The sequence below is a fragment of the Salmo salar genome, chromosome ssa11, assembly GCF_905237065.1.
Source record: "Salmo salar chromosome ssa11, Ssal_v3.1, whole genome shotgun sequence".
In the NCBI taxonomy this organism is placed as follows: Eukaryota; Metazoa; Chordata; class Actinopteri; order Salmoniformes; family Salmonidae; genus Salmo; species Salmo salar.
This window is the reverse complement of record NC_059452.1, coordinates 104101128-104115228: the sequence shown is the minus strand read 5'-3', so window position 1 is coordinate 104115228 and position 14101 is coordinate 104101128. Positions and strand designations below refer to the sequence as shown.

At 43.4% G+C, this 14101-nt stretch overlaps 2 protein-coding genes across 5 annotated transcripts in view; both read left to right on the top strand.

The window, feature by feature from the left end:
- Nucleotides 1-11870, top strand: part of trim3b (tripartite motif containing 3b) — an 84737-nt gene extending 72867 nt beyond the window's left edge. For 3 of the 4 annotated variants that reach the window (XM_045690236.1, XM_045690235.1, XM_045690234.1), the window contains exons 12-16: nucleotides 33-201; nucleotides 742-783; nucleotides 1922-1992; nucleotides 8359-8499; nucleotides 10320-11870. In XM_045690236.1, the coding sequence (XP_045546192.1) occupies nucleotides 33-201; nucleotides 742-783; nucleotides 1922-1992; nucleotides 8359-8499; nucleotides 10320-10472 (576 nt within the window). In that variant the 3' untranslated portion in view covers nucleotides 10473-11870. The remainder of the gene's footprint in view (nucleotides 1-32; nucleotides 202-741; nucleotides 784-1921; nucleotides 1993-8358; nucleotides 8500-10319) is intronic. The other variant, XM_045690237.1, reaches the window with a different exon arrangement.
- On the top strand, nucleotides 11825-13767 carry LOC123725114 (proline-rich extensin-like protein EPR1). Its single transcript, XM_045688905.1, has 2 exons — nucleotides 11825-11828; nucleotides 12077-13767. The coding sequence occupies exons 1-2, from the start codon at nucleotides 11825-11827 to the stop codon at nucleotides 13765-13767; spliced, it is 1695 nt and encodes a 564-aa protein (XP_045544861.1).
- The last annotated feature ends 334 nt before the right edge of the window (nucleotides 13768-14101 follow it).

Sequence of the window (14101 nt, the reverse complement as noted above, 5' to 3'; positions counted from 1 at the left end):
ATGTTGAATCACCTCCTCCTTCTCCCACTCAGAATAAGATCGGAGCGGGGCGTCTGTTGGGCCCTAAGGGCGTGGCAGTGGACAGGAACGGACACATCATCGCCGTGGACAACAAGGCGTGCTGCGTCTTCATCTTCCAGTCTAACGGGAAGCTGGTCACCAAGTTTGGCGCCAGGGGGACGTCCGAGAGACAGTTTGCAGGTAAGGGGGTGGAGCCTAGAATGTTCGGCGATGTGAAACGTTCGGATAGCAATGCGCTGAGTAACAGCTGACACTATATTTAATGTTCTTGCTGATCTAGGATCAGTGTTGCCTTTCAGATCATAATGATTGAGACGGACAGATTGGGACCCGATCCTAGATCAGCGCTCCTACTTTGAGATGCTTTGTGGATATGGGCCCAGGTCCTCCCTGTCCATGTAATCTCATTCATCTGGACGTAAAAAAAGGCAAAACTGATCCTAGATCAGCACTCCTACTTTGAGACGCTTGGTGCATACTGTTCTACACAACCCATTAGTATCTGATCGTTGTGAAATGTTCCTCCCGAACACGACCCATGTTCTAATCTGACACACCTGCAGGAGCCAAGATGGCCGCCAGGACACTGGTTGCCATCGGAAACCATTTCTTCCTGCAGATCATCTCTGTTCTTCTCGTTGTTTAGTCTTTCATCTCTGACTCTACCTTTTCGTTTGTTTGTTTCTTGTTATTTTTCTTCTCCCTTTGTTTCTGTTCTAGAAAAAAGTGGTGCACATTTAAATAGATCTGGTCCAGTGTTCAGTAAGTATCGGTGTGTTGCCCCGCCCCTTACCCAGAGTGCACTATTCTGTCTAACCTGCATCTCCTGCCCTGATGTTGTGTGCCCTGGAAATTGTATCTGAAATCTTCCCAGATCACTCTGTGCCTGATATATGTAAAACATAACAAAAGATTGATACATATGTCATCGTAATATCATGATCATTACACTCATTGTTGTTCGAACTGTGTTTAATGTAATGCTCTGTAATGTACAGTATGCATAAGATGAATGAGCTGGAATTGAATGAAATTGATTATATACTAACCCATTTTTGAATTGTTTGCTCTTAAATATTACATCCCTAGACATTTCAAAACACCTGAACAATGAATTAAATGAAAATCGGTAGCACTGAAAATGAGTGATTAAACCATAGAGATAGATAGAGATCTTATCTTTGTATCTGTGCCATCATGGCATCTCAATTTTAAAGTAGTCAATTGTCTTCTTCTTTTGTGTCTGGAAAAAAAGTGTAAAGTTAATATTGGTGATTTACCACCACCTGTAGTGTTGGAGTCCTGAACCAACTCTTGTGTCATTCATCTATTGTGGCCTCTAGATGGCAGTGATAAAGCTTTAAACCGTTTACAAACCATAGGCAACCCAATTTATAGAATCCAATGCTTTCTGATAATTGGCTGATTGCTCCCAACCCATAGGAATCCCCACCCAGTTGATTACTTTAAAATGCTAGAAGCCCTCAATGGCAATCTCCATGTTAAAACCAGTTATAACCATCTAGAGATCTCTATCGATCTCTGGATCAAATTTATGTAATCACTCTGATCGGTTCATTTGTACATTTATAATTAGTAGGTTTTGTTATCTGTTTTAACAAACCTTTTTTTTTTTTTTTTGTACTTTTCTTGTGGTGTGGCTTATATAAAAGCCTACCTTCACACTGTTTTTTGATTTGTAGTTGGGTTTTTTCTATTGTTGTTTATTACTTATTTTCTTTGGTGCAAATAAAAAAAAAATAATCTAACCAGTATTTTAGAGGACATCAGTCATGCTAACATAAATCACGTTCTCTCTCTCTCTCTCTCTCTCTCTCTCTCTCTCTCTCTCTCTCTCTCTCTCTCTCTCTCTCTCTCTCTCTCTCTCTCTCTCGCCCAGGTCCACACTTTGTTGCGGTGAACAACAAGAATGAAATCATTGTCACAGATTTCCACAATCATTCTGTAAAGGTAAGTCAAACCTTTATGCTGTGATCAAGGAAAGTGGGAATAAAATAAAAAAATGCTTTATTCATTTGAAAATATATAGTTGTGTGATGAAGTGGATCTATGCCCACTCCAACGCACACACAGTCTAATCTGTCATTATATTAAAAGAGTGTTCTATTTCCCATATGCATTTTCCATTTCTTTCTTAAAGCATTACATCGTCCATGACTATATTATCCTTTAGCTCCTTTGTTAGCAGTTAGCTACAGTTCATAGTTACTTGTTAGCAGTTAGCTACAGTTCATAGTTACTTGTTAGCAGTTAGCTACAGTTTATAGTTCTTTGTTAACAGTAAGCTACAGTTCATAGTTACTTGTTAACAGTTAGCTACAGTTCATAGTTACTTGTTAGCAGTTAGCTACAGTTTATAGTTACTTGTTAGCAGTAAGCTACAGTTCATAGTTACTTGTTAGCAGTTAGCTACAGTTTATAGTTCTTTGTTAACAGTTAGCTACAGTTCATAGTTACTTGTTAGCAGTTAGCTACAGTTCATAGTTACTTGTTAGCAGTAAGCTACAGTTCATAGTTACTTGTTAGCCGTTAGCTACAGTTTATAGTTCTTTGTTAACAGTTAGCTACAGTTCATAGTTACTTGTTAGCAGTTAGCTACAGTTCATAGTTACTTGTTAGCAGTTAGCTACAGTTCATAGTTCTTTGTTAGGGACTGTACATCATTTATAATAAGGGATACCTGGGATAACTGGAGAAAATCAGGCCTCTCTGAAATGAAAATTAAAGTGGATAGTAAAGAACATGCTTACCACTTACCCTCACTCCTAAGACAGACATTTTACATTTACATTTTAGCAGACGCTCTTATCCAGAGATACATTTCATTTCACACATTTTTTGTTTGTTTGTTGTACTGGCCCCCTGTGAGAATCGAACCCACAACACTGGCGTTGCACTCACCATGCTGGCGTTGCAAACACCATGCTCTACCAACTGAGCCACAGCAAAGCTGTAGAGGTATTAGTAGAGGTACCAGAGGTACCAGAGCCTTAAATATGCAGAGACTGTTTTTTCAGCATATTTCGTTTTGTCAGCATTACATGGCAAAGTAGCCAGAAGGTAGTGGATTTGCAGACTACCGTGGACAAGGTTAGGAGTGAAAATATCTTCATTATAATAAAAGCACTGCATGAGTCTATCATCTTATTTGCGGTCTGAGAGAAAAAAAGAGCCTTTCATAAATGCATTTCATGCAATTCTACATCATTTTACATGACTGGAGACAAGTAGAATCTTTTTTATATCCACAACAGAGCATGACGACCAATGAGCGCATGCTGAAGCAACCGGCTATAAAAAGAGAGCCGTCTAAGTATAGAACTGTAAAAACTGAGTGCAACAGAACCAGTTACAACTGAAATATCTGGTCATCAATGAATTAGAGGGCAAAGCATTTGTTTTAACACAGCAGAGGCATATCATCACGTAGGCCTATATGCACTTGTAACTTTTTTACATTTGGGAAACTATAATTTTCAAGTTTTATTTTATTCAATGATATTGTTGTTACAAAATGTATGTGTGTTGACTGTGATCAGGCCATGGGAATATAAGAACATCTGCTACTGTAGGCTAAATTGTCCCGTATGGTTCAGTTGGTAGAGCATGGTGTTTGCAACGCCAGGGTTATGGGTTCGATTCCCACGGGGGACCAGTACGGAGAAAAAAAATGTATGAAATGTATGCATTCACTACTGTAAGTCGCTCTGGATAAGAGTGTCTGCTAAATGACTAAAATGTAAATTAACAAACTAGGGATGTATAGCTCACTGCATGATCCTCAAACCAAAGACTGGCCAAACTCGTGGTTATAAAAGTGATTTCAAAGGCACTGACTAATAAGGAATTTTTTGTTTCATTACTATTTAATTCTAAGTAATAGTTTTTTTTAACATTTCATTCAGCTTAAATGGCATGTTGAAGTGTTGAGCACCCCTGCCAGCCTGTCTCACATTTGATTTCTTAGACGGCCTTGAAATATGTATATTTTTTTATTTAAGTCAGTTAAGAACAAATTATTATTTACAATGACAGCCTAGGAACAGTGGGTTAACTGCCTTGTTCAAGGGCAGAATGACAGATATTTACCTTGTCAGCTCGGGGATCCGATCCAGCAACCTTTAGGTTACTGGCCCAACGCTCTAACCACTAGGCTATCTGCCGACCCAAAATAATAATATAGCCTAAATAATTCATTTTTGTTCCTTCTTCGGCTACCTGGCTTTCTCCTGACTGATTTCGAGTTAGTATGTTGTTTAAAAGCCTGTTGAAATGTTGAACGTCAATTTGATAGTGACAGAATCACACATTACTTCCCAAAGTAAAATGTTTTTGTTTTGTTTTTGTCTCCTCGGCTACATAAGTACAGCCTCCGAATGTCATGGAGATAAACTAAAAGATATGCCCATATGTGTCATAGTCACGTCTTTCCCCTGGCGTTTTACTGCTTGTTTCTAGCATAAAGCATTGCGGACTAAAGCGTCATTATAGTTCACTTCATATAATCAGGTCCATACATTTTGTTTTCTAAATCTTAAGCTAACAAAGGGTAGGCTTATTTTTTTGGACATTTTATTTAGCAAAAGCCACAATACCCTCACGTACCCCCTCAATATACCCTCACGTACCCCCTCAATATACCCTCACATACCCCCTCAATATACCCCTAGAAATTAACATTTAACAAGGCAAACATGATAATTGAAATGCATTCCAAGTGACTACCTCATGAAGCTGGTTGAGAGAATGCCAAGAGTGTGCAAAGCTGTCATCAAGGCAAATGGTGGCTACTGTGAAGAATCTAAAATCTAAATGTTTTGTTTAACACTTTTTTGGTTCCTACATGATTCCATATGTGTTGATGTCTTCACTATTATTCTACAATTTAGAAAATAGTACAAATAAAGAAAAACCCTTGAATGAGTAGGTGTGTCCAAACTTTTGACTGGTACTGTAGGTTTTCGAAATATGAAGTATACAGGCACCAAAAGTACATTAGGCTAGTCTTGTTCCATGTCCATATGGGTAGCGTGCGTCATGGCTGGATAGGCTGAGTTTCTTCTGTCAAAAGTCATGCCATAACCAACTGCATTACCGTTAAATTATCCTTATCAACGCTGCCTGAAATTATCACTTTGTGTCATGTTTTTAAGGACACACTCAAATATTTCCACCACTCCCATCTGAGCGCAAGAAATGGAAAATGAACAATCATTGCGCAACAGTTTGAAAATAGCAGACCGCTGGCTTTAACAGGTCGAAATTGCCAACAAAAATGCCTATGACCGCTTTAATGCCAGCCGAAAATAGAGCGCTAGCGTCAAACACGTAGGACTACCTCTTATTTCTTGAAAAGGAAGAAATATGGCTCCAACACAAAGCCCTCTTGTTGTTAGCAGCCTAATGTCGAGTTAAAATGAAGACTGTTTTAAATGAATTAGGCCTTCTGCCCGTGCGCTGTCCATCTCCGCGTGTGGGTTATGATTGTAAATGACTCGAATATGGCTTATTGTGAGGTAAATATCTCTCATAACTAGCTTCATTATGGGCAATGAAACACATTGTTTTTATTCAAATCAATTATAGCAGTAGCAAGTTTACCTCCAGTCCTCCTCATCTTCAAACTCTCCATCTCAGCACGCACAGATTATCGCTTTTTTTTTCTACAGATAAAAACAATATTTTTGGAAGAAGCCTTAGACTCGCCTCCTTAGGCAGCACAAAAAGGGTTTACATCAGCAAGAGCAGGGCAGGCCAGGGCTCATGATTGGGATAGGCTATCCATTGCAGTGTAGCCTAGTTAATATACAGTTGAAGTCGGAAGTTTACATACACTTAGGTTGGAGTCATTAAAACTCGTTTTTCAACCACTCCACAAATTTCTTGTTAACAAACTATAGTTTTGGCAAGTCGGTTAGGACATCTACTTTGTGCATGACACAAGTGATTATTCCAACAATTGTTTACAGACAGATTATTTCACTTATAATTCACTGTATCACAATTCCAGTGAATTTAAACAGTGCCTTTAAACAGCTTGGAAAATTCCAGAAAATGATGTCATGGCTTTAGAAGCTTCTGATAGGCTAATTGAAATCATTTGAGTCAATTGGAGGTGTACCTGTGGATGTATTTCAAGGCCTACCTTCAAACTCAGTGCCTCTTTGCTTGACATCATAGGAAAATCAAAAGAAATCAGCCAAGACCTCAGAAAAAGAATTGTAGACCTCCACAAGTCTGGTTCATCCTTGGGAGCAATTTCCAAACGCCTGAAGGTACCACGTTCATCTGTACAAACAATAGTACGCAAGTATAAACACCATGGGACCACGCAGCCATCAAACCCTTCAGGAAGGAGACACGTTCTGTCTCCTAGAGATGAACATACTTTGGTGCGAAAAGTGCAAATCAATCCCAGAACAACAGCAAAGGACCTTGTGAAGATGCTGGAGGAAACAGGTACAAAGGTATCTATATCCACAGTAAAACAAGTCCAATATCGACATAACCTGAAAGGCCGCTCATCAAGGAAGAAGCCACTGCTCCAAAACCGCCATAAAAAAAGCCAGACTATGGTTTGCAACTGCACATGGGGACAAAGATCATACTTTTTGGAGAAATGTCCTCTGGTCTGATGAAACAAAAATAGCACTCTTTGGCCATAATGACCATTGTTATGTTTGGAGAAATAAGGAGGAGGCTTGCAAGCCGAAGAACACCATCCCAACCGTGAAGCACGGGGGTGGCAGCATCATGTTGTGGGGGTGCTTTGCTGCAGGAGGGACTGGTGCACTTCACAAAATAGATGGCATCATGAGCAAGGTAAATGATGTGGATATATTGAAGCAACATCTCAAGACATCAATCAGGAAGTTAAAGCTTGGTCGCAAATGGGTCTTCCAAATGGACAATGACCCCAAGTATACTTCCAAAGTTGTGGCAAAATGGTTTAAGGACAACAAAGTCAAGGTATTGGAGTGGCCATCACAAAGCCCTGACCTCAATCCTATAGAACATTTGTGGGCAGAACTGAAAAAGCGTGTGCGAGCAAGGAGGCCTACAAACCTGACTCAGTTACACCAGCTCTGTCAGGAGGAATGGGCCAAAATTCATCTTAGGCTTGTAGCCTATAGTATAGGTTAAGGATCTTTTGATAGCGACCACACTAGGCGTACTTGATATTGCGAGCCCAGCAGAGAATCAGGGATGAGGGGCAGCATCAAGACGTACCCAATAAGATACTAATTCAATGCAATATGATATTTATTCGATTGTAAATGACATGACCCTCTCCTGTAAAAATAAATAAATACTAAACCCTCCTCATGACTGGAATTTAAAAAGCATGACCCGCCCCCATTTTCCTCCAGGTTAACAAGTTGGGCAAGTTGCTGCAGGGGGTGCTGAGATGTTGGCTGGGGGGGGGTAACCAGGTGGAAAGCATGGCCAGCCGTAGAAAAAAACCTTATTGAAATTATTGATTATCGTAGATTTGTCAGTGGTGACAGTTTTTCCTATCCTCAGTGCAGTGGGCAGCTGGGAGGAGGTGCTCTTATTCTCCATGGACTTTACAGTGTCCCAAAACTTTTTGGAATTAGTGCAACAGGAAGCAAATTTCTGTTTGAAAAAGCTGGTCTTAGCTTTCCTAACAGACTTCCCTGAAAAGTTGCAAATCGTGGGGGCTATACGATGCTAATGCAGAACGCCACAGGATGTTTTTGTGCTGGTCAAGGGCAGTCAAGTCTGGGGTGAACCAAGGGCTATATCTGTTCTTATTTCTACATTTTTTGAATGGGGCATGCTTATTTAAGATGGAGAGGAAAGCAGTTTTAAAGAGCAACCAGGCATCCTCTACTGACGGGATGAGGTCAATATCCTTCCAGGATACCAGGGCCAGGTCGATTAGAAAGGCCTGCTCGCTGAAGTGTTTTAGGGAGCGTTTGACAGTGATGAGGGGTGGTCGTTTAACCGCGGACCCATTACGCACGCAGGCTTGAGGTTTGTTTTGTTGTTTTGTATTGAATCAAGTCTTTTGTCTAAGTGTATTTTGTAAATAACTTTGCCGGCTATAACTAACTTTGAGCACTGTAAATAATGATGGACACTTATGAACCTGAACCTTCTGCATCTCTACGTTGCATATGCTACTGAATCTCTGCCCTTAACAAGGTGTCTACCCTGCTTATTCTACTGAATCTCTGCCCTTAACAAGATGACTACCCTGCATATTCTACAAGTAAACGATCCTTTCAATTCACCCCCCCCCCACAGGTGTGACATCACAGAGGTGTGTGTGTGTCTACTTCCTGTCCCCAGGTGTACAGTGCGGACGGTGAGTTCCTGTTTAAGTTTGGTTCCCATGGCGAGGGGAACGGCCAGTTCAATGCCCCCACCGGAGTTGCCGTGGACACAAATGGGAACATCATCGTGGCCGACTGGGGCAACAGCCGCATACAGGTGAGGCCACACCCACAGCACCTAATTTGGGAGATAACTCGTTGTTTCATCCTACATGTAACCTAACATCTCAGGCATAAGACGCACCCAAACAATGGAGATGCATAGAGGACTCTAGTGCCCAAAAGCTTGTTTTAGCATGGGCAGCACCATTGAGGACTTTCAACATTTTGAAGTAGTCAAATTGGGTGGAACTTCCTATGGTTTAAGGAAGGACAACATAATTCAATCCAGGTCATCAGGAGGAATCAGTCAGTGAATTATACTCGTGAGGAAACATTCCATCACTCCAGGTGGCAGTTACAATGTTGGCTTTACACCTGTTCCAACAACACCCTCCAGGGGGCAGTATGCACACTTTCAGTTTGTTTACCAACTCATAGAAGTAGTAGAAGAAAAGTGACTGCTTAAAAATGGTGACTACCTCAATGGCGCTGCCCGTTCTCTAACAGACACAATAATGGGACAGATGCAACGTTGTGATCTCTATTGCTCTCTATGACACAAATAAAATAAAAAGCATTTCACCTGGATTCAAGATTAGCTATCCGAGTGTATTTCTTGGACTCACGCTGTCTGTCATGATGAGGTAGCTCTGCCTGCGACTTAAAATCAGTCACCCTCAGCCCAAGAAATCAAATCAAAATCAAATCAAATGTTATTGGTCACGTACACATATTTTGCAGAAGTTATTGTAGGTGCAGCGAAATGCTTATATTTCTGGCTCCAACAGTGCAGTAATACCTAACTAAATGCTTGTGTTTCTAGCTCCAACAGTGCAGTAATACCTAACAATAAAACGGGGCGATAGTCATTTAGTTCAGTTACCTTCATTTCCTGGTTACAGGATCAATGGTGGACATCTTGAAGCAAGTGGGGACAACAGACTGGGATAGGGAGAGATTTTAATATGTCCGTAAACGGCCAGCTGGTCTGCATATGCTCTGAGAACACGGCTTGGGATGCCTTCTGGGCCGGCAGCCTTGCAAGTGTTAACCCGCTTAAATGTCTTACTCGCGTTGGCAGTGGCCTGCGTCGGCAGCTCTGTGTTTTCCTCTAAGCGAGCAAAAAAAGGTGTTTTGCGTAGTTGTCCACAACGTGGCTGTCTCTCCCTTTATAATCTGTGATTGTCTAGAGTCCCTGCCACATACGCCCCGTGTCTGAGCCGTTGAAGAGGAAACATACCTCCTAATCTAAGGGCTAAGACGTTGTTTTCCCAAGCGGGAGCCTGGGAGTTCAGATCCATTTACAATACAATACAAATTCAGATGGGGAAAAAAAGGGCTGTAAGAACAGAATTGAACCCAAAAACTACAACTGAAACAAGACTCCAGCCACCCTAGTCATAAACTGTTCTTTCTGCTAACGCACGGCAAGCGGTACCGGAGCGCCAAGTTCTAGGTCCAAGAGGCTTCTAAACAGCTTCTACCGCCAAGCCATAAGACTCCTGAACAGCTAATTAAATAGCTACCCAGACTATTTGCATTGCCCCCCTCTTTTACGCTGTTGCGACTCTCTGTTATTATCTATGCATAGTCACTTTAATAACTCTATCTACATGTACATACAACCTCAATTACCTCGATTAACCGGTGCCCCCGCACATTGACTCTGTGCCAGTACCCCCTGTATATAGCCTCGCTATTGTTATTTTACTGCTGCTCTTTAATTATTTGTTACTTTTATTTCTTTTTTTTAAGGTATTTTTCTTAACTGCATTGTTGGTTAAGGGCATTTCACTAAGGTCTACTACACCTGTTGTATTCCGCGCATGTGAATTAAAATTAGATTTGATTTGAAACCCCTTTTTCTTTCCCCAGGTATTTGACAGCGCTGGTTCCTTCCTGTCCTATATCAACACATCAGCTGACCCTCTCTACGGCCCCCAGGGTCTGACCCTCACCTCTGATGGACACGTGGCCGTAGCCGATTCTGGAAACCACTGCTTTAAGATCTACCGCTACCTACAATGATAGGGAGATGGAAGGAAGGATCGAGATGGAGGGAGAGAGAGAGGGGCATGTAGCCATGACTGACTCTTCAAAGGTTTGAAGGATGGATGGTAGGAGGGGTGGACAGCTGGAGGGACAGAGAGGTGGACACATGGACCGACAGAATAACTGCTTCAAGGCCTACTGCTTCCTACAGTATGATGAATGGATGGATGGATGGATGGATGGATGGATGGATGGAGAGTTGGACAGACCGAACCACAGTTCTTATACTACTACCTACAGTAGAGGGACTTCCAGTTGGGACTCTCCCCTGCAGCTTTACCTTGTTCCCCGTATGCCACTTTCTGCACATTCCATTCTGCCAAACTCTCCAGCCAGACAAGGGAGAACTGAACTCTCCTTTAGGAGGCTAGAGTGGAATGGAAAATACGACTTTATCATAGGTGAATCAGATAAATACTTGACAACAGGAAAGTTAATATGTCCATACTCCAGGAAACAGAGTTAATATGTCCATACTCCATACCCTGTTTGTATCTATTCCATCGGGGACCACGTTGGAAACAAGTGAAATCGATTTAGCGTGTTATCCCCTTGGGTTGTAGTCAGTCATCTTTTACCAATAAATCTAAAGGAGCGTTACATCCACCATTTTGTGCGATCTATAACCTTATATAGATGTACATAATGAATATTTTTTTTTGTGTGTAGAGGTATCTGAATACTTTCTTTCTTCCTGTACGTGTTAAACTATAGATTGCAGATCAATGCACTGTCTAGTTACGCTATGTAGAAGAGATCAACCACTTCACGAGATACAGTGTGTGAGGTTGAACTGTATGAATTTCAAACATCAAGAGCACAAAGTTTAACACATTTCTATTTATGTTCTTTTTCTAAAGAACTTTAAACAAAGGATTTTTTTTTTTTAAAGATTGTTCCCTTTCTACATGATTTTATCTTTAGATTTAAAAACATTTTTTTTTTGGTTTTTTTAATTTGCTGCTGTTTGATGTCCTCCTCTTCCTGGCCTTGGGTGTGTCCCAATAATTCCTTCTTCTTCCTGAAGTGTGCACTTGTTCGGGCTAAAGTGAGCTTCCATATACTGTACCAGTCATGTCCTTTTAATAGAGTGGTCTGCACGGAAAGCTGAGACTCTCACAAATGCGTTGCTGTTCTCCATTTTGCTCTATGACCCCCCCCCCACAAGTGTCAACGACTCGTCTGAAGTCGGTACCGCTGATCTGCCAAGCTCTGTGTGTAGCGTTCGAACTGTTTGGGTTATACACTGATATGAGACTCTCACGAACACAAATATGTTGGTTGTTTTGCTCTAGAAGTACTTCAGTGCCCAAGATTATGGGGGAAATATGGGTAATAAAAATAAACATTTACTGTATCAGATATAGACGTCAAGACCTTATGCCTTTGGATTTATTTATTTATTTATTCAATGCATTTATATTGGCTAATAGACATTTGGGAAAAATACCTTCCTCTCTTCGACTCCTCTGTCCTCTCCTCCGTGACCCGGAAACCGTTAACTGGTCGAGGAAAGTGTCAATTAGTTTGTAGGGGAATTGAAGTGTGTCCTCCCCTCCCAGAGTATCCTCCCCTCCCAGAGTATACTCCCCTCCCAGAGTACCCTCCCAGAGTATCCTCCCCTCCCAGAGTATCCTCCCCTCCCAGAGTATCCTCCCAGAGTATCCTCCCAGAGTATCCTCCCCTCCCAGAGTATCCTCCCCTCCCAGAGTATCCTCCCCTCCCAGAGTATCCCCCCCTCCCAGAGTATCCTCCCCTCCCAGAGTATCCTCCCCTCCCAGAGTATCCCCCCCTCCCAGAGTATCCTCCCCTCCCAGAGTATCCTCCCAGAGTACCCCTCCCAGAGTATCCTCCCCTCCCAGAGTATCCTCCCCTCCCAGAGTATCCTCCCAGAGTATCCTCCCAGAGTGTCCTCCCCTCCCAGAGTATCCTCCCCTCCCAGAGTATCCTCCCCTCCCAGAGTATCCTCCCCTCCCAGAGTATCCCCCCTCCCAGAGTATCCTCCCCTCCCAGAGTATCCTCCCCTCCCAGAGTATACTCCCCTCCCAGAGTATCCTCCCCTCCCAGAGTATCCTCCCCTAGTGTCCTCCCCTTCCAGAGTATCCTCCCCTCCCAGAGTATCCTCCCCTCCCAGAGTGTCCTCCCCTCCCAGAGTATCCTCCCCTCCCAGAGTATCCTCCCCTCCCAGAGTATACTCCCCTCCCAGAGTATCCTCCCCTCCCAGAGTATCCCCCCTCCCAGAGTATCCTCCCCTCCCAGAGTATCCCCCCCCTCCCAGAGTATCCTCCCCTCCCAGAGTATCCTCCCCTCCCAGAGTATCCTCCCCTCCCAGAGTATCCTCCCCTCCCAGAGTGTCCTCCCCTCCCAGAGTATCCTCCCCTCCCAGAGTATCCTCCCCTCCCAGAGTATCCTCCCAGAGTATCCTCCCCTCCCAGAGTACCCTCCCAGAGTATCCTCCCCTCCCAGAGTATCCTCCCCTCCCAGAGCATCCTCCCAGAGTATCCTCCCCTCCCAGAGTACCCTCCCAGAGTATCCTCCCCTCCCAGAGTATCCTCCCCTCCCAGAGTACCCTCCCAGAGTATCCTCCCCTCCCAGAGTGTCCTCCCCTCCCAGAGTATCCTCCCCTCCCAGAGTGTCCTCCCCTCCCAGAGTATCCTCCCCTCCCAGAGTATCCTCCCAGAGTATCCTCCCCTCCCAGAGTACCCTCCCAGAGTATCCTCCCAGAGTATCCTCCCCTCCCAGAGTATCCTCCCCCTCCCAGAGTACCCCTCCCAGAGTATCCTCCCCTCCCAGAGTATCCTCCCCTCCCAGAGTATACTCCCCTCCCAGAGTGTCCTCCCCTCCCAGAGTATCCTCCCCACCCGGAGTATCCTCCCAGAGTATCCTCCCCTCCCAGAGTATCCTCCCCTCTCCCAGAGTGTCCTCTCCTCCCAGAGTATCCTCCCAGAGTATCCTCCCCTCCCAGAGTATCCTCCCCTCCCAGAGTATCCTCCCCACCCGGAGTATCCTCCCAGAGTATCCTCCCCTCCCAGAGTATCCTCCCCCTCCCAGAGTGTCCTCTCCGCCCAGAGTGTCCTCCCCTCCCAGAGTATCCTCCCAGAGTATCCTCCCAGAGTATCCTCCCCTCCCAGAGTATCCTCCCCTTCCAGAGTATCCTCCCCTTCCAGAGTATCTTCCCCTCCCAGAGTATCCTCCCCTAGTGTCCTCCCCTTCCAGAGGATCCTCCCTGAGTGTCCTCCCCTCTTCGATAGCCTCCTTTCACCTAGGATAGTCCTTTGTGGAAGAGTTGTAATATATGCCACACCCACTTTGAATCTGCTGTTGTTTTATCAGAGGAGAAGAAAAGCAAGCAGACATTTAAAAACATGCTACTCATCGTTTAACATGTATTTCTACCACTTTACACATATATTTTGGATTCCTCCTCTGTAAATGTTATTTGCCTGATGACGCGCCAGTGGACAAGGAGAGTCTCATTTCGGTTACATTTGATTTGGATAGTCCGGACTATCTGTTGATAAGAAACTGCTTGCTAAGGTTACGGTTAGAGCTAAGGTTAGTAGAAAGTTATTTAAAATGTTATTGGTAGTCTGTAGAGCCAAATA